This window comes from Gastrolobium bilobum, unplaced genomic scaffold, assembly GCF_033153095.1.
Source record: "Gastrolobium bilobum isolate Gb01-03AN ecotype WA unplaced genomic scaffold, APGP_CSIRO_Gbil_v1 utg6878, whole genome shotgun sequence".
NCBI lineage: Eukaryota > Viridiplantae > Streptophyta > Magnoliopsida > Fabales > Fabaceae > Gastrolobium > Gastrolobium bilobum.
In genome coordinates, this window is record NW_026897879.1 from 45998 (window position 1) to 67535 (window position 21538).

The following is a 21538-nucleotide window of genomic DNA, read 5'->3' on the forward strand; positions in this document are numbered from 1 at the left end:
GGCTCCGGAAGCCCATGCCTGGAACTAAGCTAAAACAAATAAACACATGAATTGTTGCCAAAAATAAAATAAATAAATAAATAAATAAACACGTGAAGATCATCATCGGTGTTTTTTTATTTGTGAAACGTAAACTTGAATTCAAAGTGAAGGGAGAGAACCAGGTTACAAAAACAAGGGTTTATTTATTTACTTGTTCTGTGATTTTTGCTTTGGTGAAAAAAGAAGAAAAAAAAGAAGCCATGGATGAAGATCAAATAGAAGGATGTGTGAGCGGGTACCTGAAGGAGAAAGGGTTTACGCGCCAAAAGGGTGAAGAACTTCAACGCACCAACAACAACACTGATTCTTCTCTCCAACCCGACACTGTCAATCGCACCCAGTATTTTCTTTTTCTCTCTCTCTATCTTTTTGTTTTTCTTTTCAATTTTGGAACATTTTCATATTTCGATTTTGTTAGCTTATACTGAGGCACGACCTTATATATATATGTGTGTGTAGAAAAATTCAAAAAAATTAAAAGAAGCATGTTTGATGGTGCCTTTTTCCTCACTAGAGTAATCCTCCCACACTTACACATTGCTTGATACTTTGGTTGGACGACCTAAGGGATTTCAATGTAAATGTATATTACATTTAATCATAAAACATGAAGGAATGGTCATCCTTTCACTTTGGTGAATGATCAGAAAAGGATTTAGTAGATTGTTTTTCCCAACATTTCTATGAATTCTGTTTAAATTAATTAAAAGGATGAAGCTCGCAGCTAGTTTGTTAGGCTTATATATATTTAGATTGTGCTTTTAAACCAGCAATGGTATCTGTTCTTGACATTTTGAGCATCTCACATGAAAACTATTGCCCAAATATGACTTTTAAAGCTGGGTTGTTTTCCTCCAAAAACATCTAGCAAGCATGTAAGCTGTTGAAGAGGAGGTTTATATGTTTTCTTAGTGTTAGAAATTAGAATATATGAGAGTATATAGGGTAGGGTATCGTGCATATAATGTAGAATCAATTGGGAGCCAAATTAGGATATGTATATCAGGGAATCATTGTGATTAATACTCATACTAATATATGTATAGAGACTATGTGTGGATTGTCGTAGACAGAATTTCATCATGATGAAACCACAATTTGTAATTAAAGGAAACGAACTCAGATTCAATTCAAATAGACAAATTCAATGGAACAGTTTCAGCAAGCAAACAATACAATGGCTGATACAGCTTTGAAGGGAAATTAAACTAAAACAGGAAATAGGACACCTAAGGGACTCCACAGTACCCTTCCCCACAATTCACCACTGAATTGAGTAAATTTTCACACACCCCCACTCTCACACCATTGCCTCACTTATATTCTTCTTTCACATTCTCTCTCCTCTAACAAACTCCTCACCCCCTATTCGTTATAACCAACTAAGATAAGTGCTCTTCAATATCAGCTCCTTCTGTATTAGTTACTTGCTCTTCATTAGCTACTTGCTCTTCAGTATTCACCCTTGGACCATCTTCTATTGGGCTTACCCTACCTGGCCCAATATTTCTCTCTACTTCTGCTTTATCCTTCTCATCTTGCTTTGCCTCTGCCTTTGATTCCTCTGTTGCCTTGTGTTGGTTTCTTCTCTCCCTTCTACTGTAAACATATTTCAGCTGCTCACCCATCATTTCTGGTTTACTCTCTAAACTTCAGGATGGTATTTGAGCGGATTTTGACCGTCTCTCCCAACGAAACCCTATCCCTACTGCACCCACTGCCCAATGGTCTCGACCTACTTGTTGTGCCTCAATACCAGTGAGCCCACTTTGCTACACCTTTTTCCGACAAGCCTGTGTTGTTTAATTTTCCGATGACCTGAAAACTTTTCTGATAGACCTCTCAACCCTTAAATTTGAAGCCCGTTGTCCAGGCTGTCTAGATCCCGGAATCCCACCACTGTTTTTCTCTCCACGCGCTGCCACACTCCTTCAGAAACTGCTTCATTTGCGCAAATGTGCCTTCACTAGCCCTTTGTCAAATAATGTGCCCGATAACTCACCACCTTCGCTTGTTGTTCCCTATACCATGGCTCCTATATAAGACAATCCTCTCATTTCTCTTAGAAAAGATAAATGATCTACTTTTAATTTTTGATCCGCTTTATGCTTTGTTTATTTATGATCGACTTTCTTCGTCACATTCCACCTTTGTTTCTAGTATTTTTTTTTTTGTCCATTCCTAAAACCATAGGCAAGACACTTTCCCACGCAGGATGGCGCCAAGTGATGGTGAGATGTCTTCCTTGCACTTTAATGATACACGAGTTTGTGATTGGTTATCGCTAGGTATTCACTGTTAAAGTTGATCCAGACAAATTTGTTGATTAGTTGAAGGCTTGTTTGGTCGCCAAAGTTAGGGGTGGCGATTCGAGTTGACACGACATAACACGAATTTAACACGAATATGACACGAATTGGAAAACGGGGGTCAAAACTTTCGACATGAACACGACCCTTTTATATTTGTCGATTGCACAACATGAATAACCTGCCAATCTCAAAGTGTGTGGCTTATTATGCGGGTTGACATGACACGATAAGAACAACACGATACGATGCGAATAACTTGCTAGATTAAAAAAATACTCCCCATTAAACCCCGACTAACGAGGGTAGGGGTGAGGACAATCCTTGTATGCAGCCTTTTTCTTGCATATTGCAAAGAGTTTGTTTGCCAGATTTGAATCAGTGACCTTTTAATCGTAAAGGAACAACTTTACCATTGCTCCAGGCTCGCCTTCTTAACCTGTAAGAAAATTAATGCTGGTAAATTTACTGTTTGCGACTTGACACGCAACATGACATAGATTTCTTCGTGTCAGTTTTTGCCAACAAGAACATAATACAAATTTGAAAACAGGTTGACTTGAATAAGAATTTTTTTGTGTCGTGTTGAAAATTGCCACTCGTAGCCAAAGGTTACACTCAAATCTTTGGTCTTATTTACGATGATATCTTCTCTCTGGTTGCTAAAATGGCCTTTGTTCGACTTTTCCTTTCTCTGGTTGTCATTGGCCTCTATATTAATTGGACAGCAAGAATGGATTTCTCCATTGTGATTTATAAGAGTAAGTTTATATGGAGCAACCACCTAACTTTGTTGCTTAGGAGGAGTTTGTGCTGGTGTGCAAACTCCACAGATCACTTTTTGGCTTGAAACTATCACTTCGGGCTTGGTTTATCCGCTTTAGTATAATTGTTCAAGAATTTGGTATGACTTGTAGTGAAGTTGATCATTTGTTTTATATTTGCATCAATCTCCTTAATAGTGCATCAATCTTGTTTATGTGGATGATGTTGTCATTATTAGTAGTGATTGAGTTGGCATTGAACAATTGAAACAACACTTTTTAAAACATTTTCAAACCAAGGATTAGAGTAAGCTTTGATATTTCTTAGGTATCAAGGTGGCATAGTATAAACATTGCATCTTTATCTTCCAGATAAAGTATGCTTGAGATATCTTGGAAGAAACTGGCATGCTTGGGTGCAGATATATTGGTTCATTTATATATCTAATATCAAACTTTACCAGAACAAGGGGATTCGTCAAATCTGGGTTGTTAGAAATTAAATTATGTGACAATAACGAGAGCATATATCTCCTTTGCTGTGAACGTGGTAAGCCAATTTGTTGACTCTTTGTGTGACTCTCACTATGATGCTATTGTTAGAATACTTTGGTACATCAAAGGAGCACTAAGGAGAGGCCTACTATATGAAGATCACGGGCATATGGAGATTTGTGGTTATGGCTCTCCTTCAAATAGACGTTCTACTTCATGCTATGGTATTTTTTGGGAGGAAATCTAATTTTGTGAAAAAATAAAAAACATAAAGAGGTTTCTAGATCTAGTGCTGAAGTTGAGTGCCAAGCAATAGGAATTGGGACTTGTGAACTCATTTAGTTAAAACAGTTGCTAAATAATTGAACATGTCTCCAATGAAACTATATGTGACAATCAGGATGCACTACATATGTCTCCAAATCACGTCTTTCATGAACGAACTAAGCCAATTGAGATTTATTGTTATTGTGTATACGAGAAAATTCACTCTAGGGAGATCACAACAACATTTGTAAAATTCAATAATTAACTTGCAGATATTTTCACATTCACCGAGGCTCTTAGAGGTCTTTGAGTCAACTATATATATGACAAGCTTGGTGCATATGATATATATGCACCAACTTAAGGGGGATTGTGATACGATCCTAGTCAGCAAACACACAACTAATGCCACGTCAGCTAAGAGTTTCCCAAATTACCCCGTAACAGAATGGAGAGCATGGAGGTGACTTGAAGTTAGTTATATACAGAGGGAAGGCAACATGGTGGGGCATCAGAAAAGTATATTGGAATTGGACTCTTGGGAGAGAGTGAAGCCTCTCCAATTGCTTCACCACTATCCTTTATTGTATTTCCTTTACTGTTATGCATTTCCAGTTTTGTAATTGTTCCTTTTCTTGTAATTTGTCTCTGTTTAATGTCACAGGATCTGTAATTGTATCTTGATTTCCATAAATATATGAAAAATCTGATTATTCAGGCCAAAAAGTCTTGGTTTCTCTGTTATTAGTTGATTGTTCCTTATTTTTCAGTAGAGGTCTGTATCAAATTGGTATCAGAGCTATCCGATCCGGTAGCTTTGAACCGCGCTGATAAATAAATAAATAAAAAAAAGAAGAAGAAGAAGAAGAAGGAGGAGGTGATTTCAAGATGATTCCGGTGTTTGATGGAGTGGAAGCATATAGATGGCAGATCCAAATGGAGCAATACTTCAAGATGAAAGGAACTCCAGAAATGAAGAAAATTTCAGAGGCTGCGAAGGGACTGAAAAGATATGATCGCGTTTGGTACCTGTTCTGGAGGGGGTCGAATTTGAAGGCAAGTTGGTGGGATTTCTCAAAGGCGATGCTAAAGGAATTTCAACCGGAATTTGATCCTGATTTATATCTTTGTGACGAAGAGAAAGACAGGGGCCATTTGAATTCAGAAATGGAGAGGGAAGGAAACTTGTTGATAGAAAAGAAAGAGACACCAAAACTGGAGAAGCAGAAAATCATGAACAAAAAGATTTGCTGGGAAGAAGATGATACAAGATCGGAAATGCATAAAAAATCAGTGTTGGAGAAGCACGAGAAAGTAGATGCAGAGCTTACGAACAAGGTTTTGGATGTGCAGTTGCCGGCAACAACACAGCCACCGGCGGTGGTTGTCAGCCTTCCACCATTGCCTGAACCAGCAAACACGAATCTTCAAGGAAAAGAGACGACTACAAAAGAGGAAGGCGAGCTGTTAGGGAAGGTGGTGTGTGAACCACCGAAGTCAGAAGCACTAGTAGAGGTGGAGTATCCACCGCCATTACCTAAACCGCCATACTTAAAGCTTCTTGTGAAGATGGACGTGTCTTTGTGTGGTGACCAAGGGAAGAAGACGAGAACAGCAAACTATTGGCATTTCAACCGAGGAAGAAGACGGCAGCCACAAACACACAAGACCCTAGATGAGGGAATTAGGTCAGAGGAGGGATTGGGTCAAATTAGAAAAGTGGCCCACACTATTAACATGTTATTTTCAGCCTAATCCGGAAGAAGTTTTAGAAGAAATTATGTTTTAGTGATAGATTGGGCTTGCACGCCCAATGACCCATTTGGGCTAAGGGGACTAAAAAGACATATTTCCTCTCAATGTAAAAGTTGGGCTGTGAAGGATGAAGTCACCAAAAGAAAGGGGGGGAGTAGACAACACTCTTCAGCGCCAGCCACCATCGACGAGCAAGGAGCACAGTTTGCGGACATTACCGACCCGATGATCTTCCTTGATACAACTATGTTTTGGAAAAAAAGGGGCCATGCTGCAGCTATATGCGCTGATTTCGTGAAGAGGATTTATTGCAGGGGGGCATGTTATCAAAAGCAAGCTCCAAGGTTCATTAATGGGTGCTTATCATCTCAACTCGACTTGCCTGAAGCTGTTACGAAGAAGGAATATACAACCAAGAAGCCATCAGCACTGCTGTTTTTTGCAGCTGATCTGTCCTCATACAGGTCTGTTTTTAAGCTTCACGTAGGTGTAAAGGAAGAGAATCGATTTATGGCTGCCAAATCGGTTTTCAAGTTTCATTCAATGATTGTCATTGCTGCCAAGGCACTTGCGGGTTCATCATTTTCAAATAATGTTCAATTGATTGGTAACTCAGCCGTTACTTGGCTCGAATATTTTTGCGAAAATGCTTCATTAATTGGTATGACTGCTGATTTCAGAGAAATTGAATGCCATCTCTGTGAGTCACAATGGTGGGTTAGGAGAATATTTTATTCTTTGAATTTTCAAGAGGGGAAAAGGTACCTTATGTTTAAGGAAGATGTATTCAACCATTTTTCTAAGTTTAGAAATCAAACAACAAGGCGTTCAGCATTGAGAGCTAATGTGGATAGGCGATGGGACCCTGGAGGTAGTCTCTGTGTTTTTGTCATAAGTTGTGGTTTACAATTTAAGCAATGGGATCCCGGTGGAAGGTGATTGGGGACTAAATATCACCTTGAGGACAAGGTGATTGTTAGGGGGGGAGTATTGATACGATCCTAGTCAGCAAACACACAACTAATGCCATGTCAGCTAAGAGTTTCCCAAATTACCCCGTAACAGAATGGAGAGCATGGAGGTGACTTGAAGTTAGTTATATACAGAGGGAAGGCAACATGGTGGGGCATCAGAAAAGTATATTGAAATTGGACTCTTGGGAGAGAGTGAAGCCTCTCCAATTGCTTCACCACTATCCTTTATTGTATTTCCTTTACTGTTATGCATTTCCAGTTTTGTAATTGTTCCTTTTCTTGTAATTTGTCTCTGTTTAATGTCACAGGATCTGTAATTGTATCTTGATTTCCATAAATATATGAAAAATCTGATTATTCAGGCCAAAAAGTCTTGGTTTCTCTGTTATTAGTTGATTGTTCCTTATTTTTCAGTAGAGGTCTGTATCAGATTGTTACAATGTTGTTCGAGTATCGTAAGTATTTATGGTAGGATATTGTGTATATACTGGAGAATCAATTAGGAGCTGGATTAGGCTTATGTATATCAGGGTTGAATCATTTTATTTCATACTCACCCTGATATATAGAGAAACTATGCGTGAGCTACCACAGACACAATTTCATCCTATCTGCTTTACTCTCTAAACTTCAAGTCTTAGAACATGGCCATCAACTTGCCTGAATCCTACCTTCCAGACTACTCTTCCAATGTGTGTCATTTCTGGACCATGATTATAGTGAATTAAAACCCTTTATTTTGCAGGTTGGAGAGAGGTTTTGCAAGATACCATGATGGGTATGGCAAGCTAAGATCATGGGCATACAGGTCACTAGACTTGTATAAGGTAACATGCCATACTTTCTTGTTTGAAGTGTATTTATGAAGTTGTTCTGTTTAAGTTTATGTGGTTATTACATGGTTTCCTACTTACTTGCAGCCTGAGTTGCTGCGTGTGCTTTATCCAGTATTTATCCATTGCTTCATGGATCTTGTGGCAAAAGGGTATCTTCATGAAGGTTTGAAATATACCTATACACGCACATTTAAGAATATTATTATTATTATTATTATTATTAAGAAATTTATTAGTATTATTATCATTAGTTTTAGATTGCAGGATTGCTAATGAAGCCATCAGTGCAACATGTGTTTTATGCTTCTATTTACATGATTCATGATTGTGATTGATATTCTCAGCTCGGACCTTTTTTAATTCCTTTCGTGAAGACCATGAAACGAAGCACTTACGAGACCTTCAAAAGTTGGAAGGAGTTCTTTCTCCTACTCATTTGGAGGTTTGTTGCTGTCTAGAATCTTACATCTCTTTTATGATTCTTGAAGTTGCTAGATAATTAGCATTATATAATCCTAATATATCGTTCTTACTCAGGAAATGGAATTCGCTCATTCCCTTAGGCAAAGCAAATTCATCTTAAAGATATGTGGGGTAATATCTTGATTCTCCTGGATTTGTTGGTCAGATATTCTATAATTTAATTTTTTGTTGCACTTCGGAGTTATTCAAATTAAATATTTCGTTCAACCAGTTTCAGAATCCACTAGAACTTTTGTGCCCAATGGCTTTCTTTTCTGTGTTTAACTATTATCTTGTGATTTTTTTAATTTGTATTGATGGTGCTTTACTCCTTGAAAGAATGCTTGGCTATTAGCATTTGATTTGCAGTTAGTTGGAAGTTTTTGTGACTATCTGCCTTTTTTATTGCTTATGAATCTAATTTGTTGAGTGTATATCCTGGATCATTCCTGCACATGATTCTGCGTGATAATTACCAATCCTCACACCAAACAGAAAGAACACGAAACAACTCTTAATCACCTCTCAGCAACCGACACACTACCACTCTCTAATTTCTTCTTTACCCTTACTCTACCCTGCTCTACTCCTTATTATTCTTCCCTAACAGAATTCTATTAGTCCTTTTACTCCGCGTGGCACCCTAAGGCTCCACTACGTCCCTTGCTACTCCACTATGTTTGTGCTTAGCCTTTCAAACATACGTCTTTGGTACCAAGAGTTTATCAATACCTCCTCCTTTAAGCTTCGCCTTGTCCCCATGGTGAAAATCAGCACAATGCTCATTGAAAGTCTCAAAGTCTTCCCAAGTGCTTCTGAAATCAGGCAGCCCATGTCACTTCATAAGCACCTCCAAATGTCCTCCAACATCTTCAGAACAAGATGTAGCTCTAAATCTTTGTGCAATATGGAGGTAAGGGTTGGGTTTGAACCTGGGAACCAACAAGCTTTTTTAGTTGGTGGGAGAGCCAAACGATGAGCAATTGCACCTATCTGCCCCTCAGTGGGATAAGGTCAATAAAATTGGGTCGTAGTTTTTCATTAGGACATCTTGCTGGATTTTAGAAACGACAAGGGGCTAGTTTGAGAAATACATGATCTCCAACTTGGAACTTAACCTCTCTACCTTCGTAATCAACAAAGGCACACATTCGGTCTTGCGCTTTAGTCAAATTGGACTTAAGCTCGCCCAAAATCTGATTGCACTCTTGAAAGGAGCTCTTAACATCAGCAACTCGAGACCCATCAGAAACTAATTGAAAAAGTGTGAGTGGCTCAGATCCATGCACTGATTGGAAGGGGTGAAGCCAATAGGACGTTGTACGACGTATTGTACTAGTACTCCACCTGTTGTAGCCAATTGATACAATCACAGGGTCACTGTGAGGAAAAACAAGATTCCAAACTTCGGTTAACCACATCAATTTGTTTGTCTGTCTACGGGTGGTAAGCACTACTGAAATGGAGCTTGGTACTGACTGTCTGCAACAATTCTGTCCAAAACAACCTGAGAAACACCCTGTCATCATGAGAGACAATGGCTTGAGGTTAACCACTATTAGAGAATAGTATAAACCATTAAAAAGCCTTCACCCACTAGCTTAAGCTTTTGGGTGAATTGGTTCTTTACATGGTATCAAAGCCTTGTATCCCGGATTCGATCCTCACCTCCCCCCATTTTTTTTTGTGGATTTTTCTTAGCACAAGTAGGTGGGCTTGTGCATTGTCCACTCTTCAAGCCCAATGGACTCTCGTGTGAGAGGGCGTGTTAGAGAATAGTATAAACCATTAAAAAGCCTTCACCCACTAGCTTAAGCTTTTGGATGAATTGGTTCTTTACAAACACGAAGCCGGGAGATCTGTTGATAGAACACGATAGCCACTTCTTTAGCGATATAGGGGTGAGTGAGAGGAATGAAATGGGCAACCTGTAGTAATGTTCATTGCACTATTATTGTTCATTGAACAAAACATCAATAGGTCTACATTGTTGTAGACTTGTAATGTTTGTGGATATTATATGCATTGAATATTGGTGTTACATTCTTTGGTAGATTTGTTACTCTTGTTCATTATCATAGTAAAGTCTTGTAATATTTGTGGAGACTATATGCATTGGATATTGATGTCACATTCTTTGGTAGATTTGTTACAGGTGTTCATTATCTCAGTAAAATATATTCACATGTTCAAATGTGAAACTTTATCATCAAATCTAACTTATTGATTGAGGGAATATTTCGGACATACCATAATTTCCACCCTAATCTCTGTTAGGCCGTTGTAGAGTGTAAAGAACCAATTCAACCCAAAAGCTTAAACTATTGGGTGAGAACTTTTTTATTGGTTTATACTTTATATTATATTTTAACACGCCCCCTCATACAAGAGCCCACTGGGCGTGAAGAGTGGATAATGCACAGGCCCACTTACCTGTGCTAAGAAACTTCATAAGACTTGATTAATTATTAATTAAATGGGGGCAGTGAGGATCGAACCCGTGACATAAGGTTCTGATACCATGTAAAGAACCAATTCAACCCCAAAGCTTAAACTGTTAGTTGATGACCTTTTCAATGGTTTATATTATACTCTAACATAGTGCTTTACTCTTACCATTGTGGCTTTGGCTTGTGTGAGGACATAAAGGAAGTAACATGCAGATGTGAATATTAGAACTTATATGATATAATTTAATCAATATCTGAATCCCATTATTGATCTACGGATTCTGTTAAATGGATTACTTTTTGGGTTTGATTTTTCTTTGACTTGACCAACATTGTCTTTGTTTGCACAGGTATTTGTTTTTTCAGAATTTTCATCTTTGAGGTCATTACATTCTTTATTGAATAGAGCTATACATAAAAAATCTGATAATATTTAATGTTTTGCTAGCATTCTTATGAGCTTCTGATGCAACATCTGCACAGTACGCAATCCACCACTATAATTGGTATTATCAATGAGCATATTAACTTCCAAGGTACTTTTCTTCTTTTTAAGTTGCATCTGTTCATTTGAACTTGTCAGTATTGCTTGTACATCATTATTGTTACACTGCAGTTACCACCGGACAACCTAGCTCAATTTCTGATGACCCAGAAGCTGTTACCCTCTCTGGAAGCATCCAGGATGCAGCCAACCTGATAAATCAAAAAGAAATGCTCTGGGGGGTGAGTCCATTAATATATTGAGAAAACTAGTCAATGTTCGATATTATCTTGCCCTTCTGTTTCTATTAATGTAATGCCAGTTTCGTACTTTTGCAAACTTTTGTCGTAATAAGAAGGGTATTCATAGCATGTAAAATATCTGAAACTTTCAAACTTCAAAATTTTCCCAAAATTTCTGCATTTTGGAGTTTTCGTGCCATGGCAAATTTATCATGAGAGGCCAATGTTGAGATAATCAAACCATGACTTGTTATCAGTCAATTGAACTGTGACATATGTTACATCCGTCCTTGTCATGCATCATCATTGTACTTGGAGAAGTTGGAGTGATTTCTGGAATATTAATTTTAAATTAACAGAATCTTTGATTGGGCCAGGCATAGAGCGTTGGCTTGTTGTCCAGCGTGGGAACCATGGCTTCTCCAAAATTTTTAAAACAAAACTTCGCTTTACTTTTTTGTCCTTTCTTCTTATAATGTGTTTGGCTTCCCAAAAAATCTAAATTTCTCTTAAAGGTCCTTTAACACACAGTCACACACACATATTGGCCCCATCACTATTTTTATTTCAGCTCCACTGCTGGGGCCAGGGCCTTGTGGTTCCTGTGTGGCTTGGACATCTAAATAAAAGCATTAAATAGAATGAGAAAATCACTAGTGTAATGAAGATTTTTTTTTTTTGGTTTACTAAATCATTTTACTTTTTAGATTTAAATTATTAATGACTTTTTGAATAATAATTTGATTTCAATCTCAATAATCTTTCTGCTACAGTTGCTTGACGACTTAGAAGACCGCATAGAGAAGGCAGGGGCCTTGCTTTCAGACACAGAAAAGGGTTTAGGGGAAGCCAAAGCAGGAGAGCATGATGAGAGTAAGGTACATCTGTTATTAAAGTGCATCTCTGACTCTATGTTTCATGAATGCTTCTGTTGGATAATCTGATACCATATGTTTCTCAGAATTTATGCCCTTGTGACAAAGTTGTGCATGAGTTTCATTAATACATTTCTATCACTTTAATACTGCAAATCCTTTGTCTGATCTTCAAAGGTTTTAAATGTTTTTTCACTCCTGTTTTTCACTTCTTTCTCCTTTAGAAAAGGTTGGTTGACGGAGGAAAGCAAGGTGGCTCAATAAAAAAGGTAAAAAAGGACAAGGCTGGAAATGCAACAGGAAAAAGTGCAAAACCTGAAGCTAACTCCATATCAGCACCACCTTGCGTTAAACCAGAACTCCCCTTACCCATAGGGTATTCTCTAATGTCTAAATTTTCATTTAATAGGCTTTGCATTTTCTATATAGGATGTAGATTAAATCAGAAGTCACTGTGCTATCTCTTTTTTGTTTTCAATAGTAATTGCATAGTCAAAGTTAGTCGCTCTACTCTATAATTTCTAAAGAGATTATACTCTAAAGTCATAGAAAAGCATTCCGTTGAAGATATATAGTTCTATTCCATTGAATGGTGTAATGTTGCATTCTTGCAGTTCAACTGAGCTAGATCTGTCTATCCTCGAAGATTTAAGGAATCGTGTACAATTGAGTAGTGTTTCCCTGCCTTCAGTTAACTTCTACACATTTACCAGTACACATAGTAGGTAATGTCTAATACTTGGGAGATCAAGTTGATTTCATGTTTGTGTTTCTGTTGCTTAATGCTTAGTTTTGGGTCAACTATCCCAGTTTAAACTGTTCATCAATATCCCATGATGGATCATTGGTTGCTGGAGGATTTTCTGACTCATCACTAAAGGTTCTTTCTCTTCACCCTTCTGCTTCCACCCCTACAGAAAAAAAACCCTCTTTCCTTTGGAGCTTTATCTTTCCAGATAGTATGAACTTGTGGTAATTTGTGACTTATATCCACAGGTTTGGGATATGGCAAAGCTTGAACAGCCCACCAGTTGTAAGTTTGTAGTTGAAAATTCTTTTGTTTAGACCAAGCTATGAGTATGACTATTGAATTCGTTGCTTGAAAAATGTGAATATGGTTAGAAACAATTTTAAAGCTTCAAAGATATTGTAGTTTGTCATCTATAACATGCTGCAGTGCCCTAAGTGAAACAACCCTTGCGAAATGCGGTGGGAAATATTTTATATATTATAAAAAAGAAAAATAAATAAATAAATAAAAAAGATAAGAAAAGAAAAAGATAAGGAATAAAATAAGAAAAAGGTTACAAAAATTTGCCTATAAATAAGAAGAAAGGCATCGGCAAATGTTGAAATAGAAGAGGATAGAGAAGAGAGTAGAGAGTGACACTGGAGAGAAATAGGAAAATAGAGAGAAAAGGGCACCCTAGGAAATTGAAAAGAAATGCTTAGTAGCAAATTAAGTTTCTTTTTAAGATTCTGCACCGATCGATAGTCTTGACTCCTATTTCAGCTTAGCACATATGTGAGTAGATGATGAGAATATAACAAGTCCAATTTTTTTTGTTATATTTGTTGCAATTATTCTTAATTAAATTATTTATGGAATAATAATGCAAATAAATATTTTCAATGTTATTTATTTAAATTGTTTTATTTAACTAAATTGCTTGAATTTATAATGGAAAATATAACAACCGTTATTTGGGAACATGTAAAAGTCGTGCTAAATCAATCGACAAAACTAATAACTTTTCAAATCTTAGGTTATACCCAAATCAATTTATATATAAAATAAAAATCAATACTTCATCAAAATAATATACATGTTCAAGTGGAGGTATACTCAAATAGAACTACAACATGCTTCCTGTTTGAGGATATAATAATCGCAATACCAACCTGAAAATATAATGATAACAATACTGACTCCCTGCCTAAAACTAAATCAACTGTAAAGAAATATAGAATTATAGAGCTGATTTTTCTGTTCAATGGTCTGAGTGAAATGCACCCAACAACATGCTCTTTATACACAAGGGATTAGTAAATACAAGTGATATTTACAAGATCACTTCATAGGTGATAGTACCTACTTCCCAGATGATTGTACCCACTAACATTTATTGTTAGAGCTTCACTATACATTAAGTATGACAATTTCCTATGCCACTAATGGTTCACTTCCCACACTCCCCCTCAAGGGCGACCTTTTCCCTTCTTGAGTATACCTTTCCTTTGCTGAATTTTCCATTTTCAAGTGTTGGAGGAGGGGACATGACAGATTTAGGCTCGGATATAGACTTATTTAGAGGAGAAGTGGATTTAGGTGAACGTGGTGGATGTCTTAAAGATGGATTTTCAGAACCTGAATTGGTGGGTGGATGTGGCTTATTTCTTTGAATAAGAGTTGTATCAAGGGTAGAGTAGTCTTCCTCCTTGTCTTCCTCGGTTAAGGTCTCCCCCTGAAGAGAAGGAGGATTATAATAGGCTGTTCCATCGTCGAAGGCGACATCAATGGACACACAGAACCTTTTGGTAGGGGGCGATAGCATTTATACCCTTTTTGAGTAGATGAATAGCCAAGGAAGTTGCATTTTAAGGCTCTTGGGTCCAATTTGCCTCTATTTTTAAAATGGTCATTAACATAACATACACACCCGGAAATGTGAGGGGAAAGGTTATTGGTAAGATTTACATGAGGGTAAAAGGAGGTTAGGACATCCACTGGGCTTTTGAGATCTAAGACTTTGGTTAGGAGAAGATTTATGGGGTATGTGGTTGTTAGGACTGCTTTCTACCAAAAATGTTTAGGAACTTTGGTTTGAAACAACAGGGTTAAATTTTTTTCCCCAAGAGATGGCCATTTTTCCGCTCTGCTATCCCGTTTTGTTGCGGGAAGAGATGCAAGATGATTCATGAATGATTCCCTCCTTTTGAAAGAAGGGAGAGAATAAGATTGAAGTATTTTTTGGGATTGTCCGTTTTGAATTTTTTGGTACTGGTCCCAATTTGGTTTTTGATCATTCGGTAAAAATTGAGCAAAATTGTACTTATTTTAGACTTGTGTTTCATCAGAGCAATCCAGGTTACTCTAGCGCAGTCATCAATAAAAGTTATGAACCACTTCACTCCAGAAACATTAGGGTTAGAGGGTGGCCTCCATATATCACTATGAACAAGATCAAAAGGCTTTAGGCTTCTTGTATTGCTGAATGGAAAAGTTACACGCTTGTGCTTGGCAAATTCACAAATTTCACAGTGAAAATCACTAAGTTTAATTTTTGAAAACAAGGAAGGAAAAATGCATTTGATGATTTGAAATGATGGATGTCCAAGGCGTTGATGATGGAGCCAAATCTGCTTGGTTTGATCAAAATTGATGAAGTTCTCATCTTGGTCACTTGTCAAAAAGGTTACTCCAGTGGTCTCAAGAAGGTAGAGGTCGTCTTATTCCTTAGCATACCCAATCCTCCTCCCCAAATTTTTCTCTTGCAAAATACAAGAATTTGGATCAAATAACGCATGGCAAGACAAGTCCATGGTTGGTTTCTTGATGGAAATTAAATTGGTAAATAATTTAGGTACGTGAAGGACAATTGAGGGGTAAGGTAAATGGTTCTAATTCCTGCTACTGTGAGAAAGGTACCTTTAGCAGTTACAATTTTCCTGCTACTGGGACAACTATTGGGACAGGGTGAATATTCAGAAAAATAGGATGAAAGGTGACTCATATGGTAAGTAGGTCCGGAATCAAGGATCCAAGAATTAGACAAAGAAGTTTCTGGGGCATTTAGACCTTGAGAATGAGACCTTACCTAAACATGCTAAAGAGAAACTACCTGTAGGTTTCTTAAGACTGTTAATGAGTGCCTTGAGTCGTCCAATTTCTTCCTAATTTAGGCCTTCAATGGGTGCAGGGTTTTCAGATATAGCAGTGTTATAGGTAGTGGTTTCATCATCATATGCCATATTTAGTTCAGTTTATGTGGTGAGGAAGGGAAAAAAAATATTATGGATTAAGGGATTTTTTTTCTTTAAAAGGAACAACAATTAAGGCTGTTATAGGAAAACAGAGAAAAATCTGGCAATGAAGGCCAGGAAACAGTCAGGGGGTTACAGCGGTAGCAGTCATGTTTGGTGCATAGTATAGGATAAGGCCTGATAGTATAAGACCTGATTGTATAAGACCTGATTAAATTTTAATACTATTCAGCGTTTGGTATGGTATTGTATAAGATAATATCCTCCAATATTTTAAAAATTAATATATTAAAAAAATTATACTATACGATGGTCACACTAAACAACTGAAAATGTCATAATGTATAGTATAAGCTTATACTATCAAGCCTTATACATCACACCAAACAAGCCCTTAGTCCTTTAAACACGATTAAGTATATAACATAACTTTTTATTTATAAAACCAAGATAAAGAATTCAATTAGAAAGAATCATAATAAAAGTTAAAATTAAATTTGGACTTGATATAGTCCACATACCTAGAGATTAAATAAACAATTTTTATAAATAATTAATAAAGCAATTCAAGCAAATTATTTAAACAAATAAATTTAAATAATGAAAATATTTATTTGCATAACTATTCTGAAATAAAAGAATTTAATTAACAATAATTATAACGATTTGAGTGAAAAGATTCTGGATTTGTTATATTTCTCATTATCTACTTATATGTGCTATGTCGAAATAGGAGTTAATACTATCAATCAGTGCTAAATTTTAAATAGATGCTTAACTTGTTACTGAGAACTTTCTTTCAATCTTCTAGCCCTCTCTCTATTTTCCCTTTTCTCTCCTTTTTCACTCTACTCTTTTATCTTTCCACTTTTGCTTCAACATCTGCTGATATCTTTCTTCTTATTTATAGGCCCTCGTAGGTTGCTTTTCTAATCTTATCATTTTCTTTATTATTATTTAAAATATTTCCCCTTGCATTTTGTGGGTGTTTCCTTTATAAAATTCACTCTGGACAAAGCTTCGTATATATTAATGCATGCTGAATATTCATTTGTATAGCTTCTTGATGAGAACACATGAAATTTTCACTATCCCATATATAAAGAAAGTTATGCGCAATGCCTCTCCTTTTAGTGAGAGTTATTACACTGGATGATAACTTAGCCCATTCTTAGTGCATTCTCTTTTCGACTTTTAACTTAAAGAATCAATAGGAAAAAAAAAACTTAGGTGTAAGAATGTGAAGTAAAGCAGTATGGACACTCTATTCCCCCCCTCCCCCCCGTAATAGCCTTTCAATGGAAATATTCTTCAAAAAAGTTTGGGGATTGATCAGTTCTCTCTGAGTCTTTTTTTTTCTTTGCTGTACAATGGATCTTAAATATCATTTGGAAGAGTGGTGTCATTTTGATTTGTATACAATGACTGGTGCTTCAATGATACGATGGTCTTCCATCTTCATCACCCTTGCCTATATGCATACTAAATTGGCTTCTTAAGCTCAAAAACCATGTCTCGCCTCACTATAACATCAGGAGTTCTCACAAAAAATATGACTCTTGAGTTGAAAAACCAAAATTAAGGTTCTATTTAGTGAAGGTTCGATTGGTTGAAGGTAGCTTGTAGTCTTGAACAAGTTTTGAGCAATTTAATGAGCTCAAATATGAGTTTTATACTTTTATGTTTTATTTGCTGTAATAGTTGAGTTGTTGCTGTCATCAGCTTTTTCACAGGGATGGAATGATACATCACAAAATGAACAAATTCTTGGGCGAAATGGCAGAAAAAGGCAGTACACATTGTTTCAAGGTCATTCAGGGCCGGTCTATGCAACCACTTTTAGTCCTTTTGGGGATTTTATTCTTTCCTCTTCAGCAGACAAAACGAGTATGTTTACTTCACTCGGTTTGAATGTTCTTCCTAATTTTGTTTCTTCACTTTTGATACTATCTTATTTATTTTTTCACTCCTATATATTTTGTTGTATTTTTAATTCCGAGTCTTATTCTGAACCATGACTCTTACATGGATTTTGCAGTTCGACTATGGAGTACAAAGCTTAATACCAATCTTGTATGTTACCAGGGTCACAATTACCCTGTCTGGGATGTTCAGGTAAAACTTTTCCTACTGAATTTTTCTAACTCTTTTAGATTTCCCTATGTATTCTGATGACAAATGTAGAACAACAAACCAGCTATTTGAAGGGTAATTTTAAATTTAAACATTTGAACGTGATGCCTACATTTTTTATTACTTTAATCAAATATATCATATACATGTATATGCAAGTCAGTTCTAGCCATGCAACTAACTATGTTCTTGTATCTTGATTTTTCTTTTCCTTGCAAGTTTATTATGGTTTGAATGATGTATTATACTTTCTTCTCCATTATCTTCCTTTCTCTTTCTGTAGTTTAGTAGCTTTCGACTGTTGCTATTCTTAGTATGCAGTGTGATTCTCTGAGAAATGGACACCTTTCATCTTTGTTCAATACAATATGAAAGTATATGATATTGTAAAAATGTAATAATCTAGAAACAAAGAATTCTTTTCACATTCATCAATCTTCTATTGTGCTTATATATACTTAGAAAGTTAGAAGTACGTATATCTTTGGGACTTTGTTCTCTCAAGTCTCAATTGCTGCAGTTCACAAAGATTTGATATCTTCTCTACCAAAGGATATTTTGTTTCTTTCCTTTCCTATATTTTTTTAAACATCTTTTTAGCCTTGGGGCATTTGTTGTCCGCATGTACATTGTAGAATGCTATACCATTTATTTGTTTTTCTGGTGCAGTTTAGTCCTGCAGGGCATTTTTTTGCCAGCTCTTCACATGATAGAACAGCTAGGATTTGGTCCATGGACAGAATTCAGCCTTTAAGAATAATGGCAGGGCACTTGTCGGATGTTGATGTGAGTTTTATAGTCAAATATCCTTTATCTGTTCTGCTTGTTCTAATTTTCTCCAGATTTTATATCATCTACTAGGGATGTGCATGGCTACCTACCATTATGATCTTTGATCCTATTTCTGGAGAGAAATATTTTTTTATTTCCGTGCTTTGAAAGAGTTTTGGGTAAAAATATTTGATAACACAATTTATTTCTATTCCAATGAGAGAGAATATGTATTTAATAAATAGTGCGTATTTAATCTCGATAACACATTTTACTATGTCTGCATTTAATAGTGTGCCAAGGAACTAAAAAGCAAAAAAAGTTGTTTATTATTTGTTTGTGTTATTCGGCTACCGGTTCATTCTTTGGAATAGAAAAATAAACCAGTTTTATCAAATACTATTTCTAATATTTCTATTCCCCGGACTAAAAAAGAAATTTTTTGGGAACTTTGTCATACACACCCCAGTTCATTAAAGTGTTTAATTTACTCATTAATTGCTCCATAAATTCATATACTACTTACTAGTAATTTGATTCTGGATACTTCAATTAATTCACGATGCAGTGGATTTTTTTAAAGCAAAGCACCTTATCCCCGAAGGTCAAATAGGATGCTATACTAAAACAAAGTCTGAAGTGAGTTTGTCCATCCTGTTGAGAATTAAGGGTATGTTTGGTGCACTGTATAGTATATGGTGCACTGTATAGTATAAGGTTTGATAGTATAAGTGTATTATGCGCGGGATTAGTGTGTGGACTGTGGAGGGGGTACTTATGTCCTCTACACTATATTTTACCACTAGCTTAATTCAGTTCACCTAAATTCTGAAAGTCTGCAATTATTGCAATTGTATTTTATTTGGTTTTGTGCAATTAATCGGAGGTGCTCTTATTGAATATAGTTTACTGGTGTTGTCTTACTCTAAAACTGAAGAAAATGGTTTCCAGTTGATTCTACGAATATTTTTTCCTTTGATTGATCCAGTAGAAAGTCTTCTCTGTTATCACTTTTGGTTTAAGCACGAAAGCAAAGTTCCGCTCTTCCCAGTTAATCTTTCGAGAATTCCTTTTCTCACCAAGTGGAACTCAATTTTATGTTTAGTACTTCAACAACGTTGTTGTCAAGTCTGAATATTTTCAGTTCTTCAATCTTTATTATGCTATGTTTACCCTTTCTTCTTTCTTGTTTAGTGTGTGCAGTGGCATGCCAACTGCAACTACATTGCTACTGGCTCTAGCGACAAAACAGTTCGGTTATGGGACGTGCAGAGTGGGGAGTGTGTTCGGGTTTTCATTGGTCACAGGAGTATGATTTTGTCTTTGGCAATGTCTCCGGATGGTCGCTATATGGCATCTGGTGATGAAGATGGCACAATCATGATGTGGGATCTCTCTAGTGGATGCTGTGTCACACCTTTGATTGGTCACACCTCATGTGTCTGGACACTCGGTTTCAGGTGATCCCCACGACCCCAATCAATATATTTCAACTTGATCATATTTAGGAAGGAAATCAATGTATTTTAAGCTTTCTATCAACCTCTTAACACTGCTATTACTATTCATTATTGTTGGATGCATCAGTTGCGAAGGTTCTCTTCTAGCTTCTGGATCCGCTGATTGCACTGTAAAATTCTGGGATGTAACTACGGGTACAAAAGTTCCAAGGAACGAAGAAAAGTGAGTAGTTTGTCTGATATGAAAAGATATAATTGTCTCTTCAGGAAATTTTTTGGTACGGAAACACTAACAGCATGTATTATTTACCTCATTAGTAGGAGTGGGAATACTAACAGACTCAGATCATTGAAAAATCTGCCAACCAAATCTACTCCAGTTTACTCTTTGCAGGTAAGTTCTCTAATTCTTTTTTCTTGGTTTCATTTTATCCATTTCTAATCTTAACATAATGTTATGAGGATTTATTAAATATGTAATTTTGTATTATGTTCTGGAGCAGTTTTCTCGAAGGAATCTTCTTTTTGCAGCTGGAGCTCTTGCATAATGTGGCTGGTAAACAAATACCAGATCCAAGTGACAATTCCAAGACCTAAAAAACTAAGAGAATGGTTATATTTACAAATTAAATTGTATACAAACTCTTACAACAAAATTTAACTCTTGATTTTCGTCAATTTAACAGATAATTTATCGAGTTACACTTATTAATTTTCAATAAATTATAACCGTTAGATTGACAAAAATCAATGGTTAATATTGAGTTGTAAGAGTTTGTAAATAATTTAGTTTGTAAATATAACCCTTTCCAAAAATTAATGTTGAGCTGCTCCCATGATGTCTAACTTGTACAGTTTTTTTCCTTTTTTTTTCTTTTGTAAATTTATTTAAAGTTATTTGAATTGAAATATTCTGGCAGCAAGTTTTGCTCATCTAAGCGTTGTGTTTTTTCTACCCTTCAATGTGCGTAATTTACTGCAAAATTACGCACAGAACTGAAGAATTACTTTCTTTTTATTCTTGCTTCATTGTCACTTTGCTTCTTCTCCATACATGTTTATTATTTTTCATTGAATTTCCTACTTACTAATTTTTTTTACACTGTGAGAAGTGAGCCTAGCAAACTAAATGATATAATTAAAGGGTTTGTCGGATATCCTGTTATAGGATATTTTTTTTGTACAACTTATTTTTAACATAGTTATATAATATTAAAGTTATTTTTTTCTTCTTC

The 21538-nt window shown here is 36.1% G+C and overlaps 1 protein-coding gene across 2 annotated transcripts; it reads left to right on the top strand.

The window, feature by feature from the left end:
- The first annotated feature begins 134 nt into the window (after positions 1-134).
- Positions 135-21255, top strand: LOC133311086 (transcription initiation factor TFIID subunit 5-like). Of its 2 annotated transcripts, none has more exons than XM_061512103.1 (19): positions 135-382; positions 7352-7433; positions 7527-7605; positions 7787-7884; positions 7980-8036; positions 10803-10890; positions 10971-11080; positions 11854-11958; positions 12180-12331; positions 12570-12680; positions 12766-12835; positions 12952-12988; positions 17662-17826; positions 17978-18054; positions 18742-18858; positions 20038-20303; positions 20431-20526; positions 20622-20697; positions 20807-21255. In XM_061512103.1, the coding sequence occupies exons 1-19, from the start codon at positions 243-245 to the stop codon at positions 20849-20851; spliced, it is 1971 nt and encodes a 656-aa protein (XP_061368087.1). In that variant the 5' UTR covers positions 135-242; the 3' UTR covers positions 20852-21255. The 2 variants fall into 2 exon arrangements, with proteins under 2 accessions (XP_061368087.1, XP_061368088.1); XM_061512104.1 differs by having other exon boundaries at positions 20625-20697.
- The last annotated feature ends 283 nt before the right edge of the window (positions 21256-21538 follow it).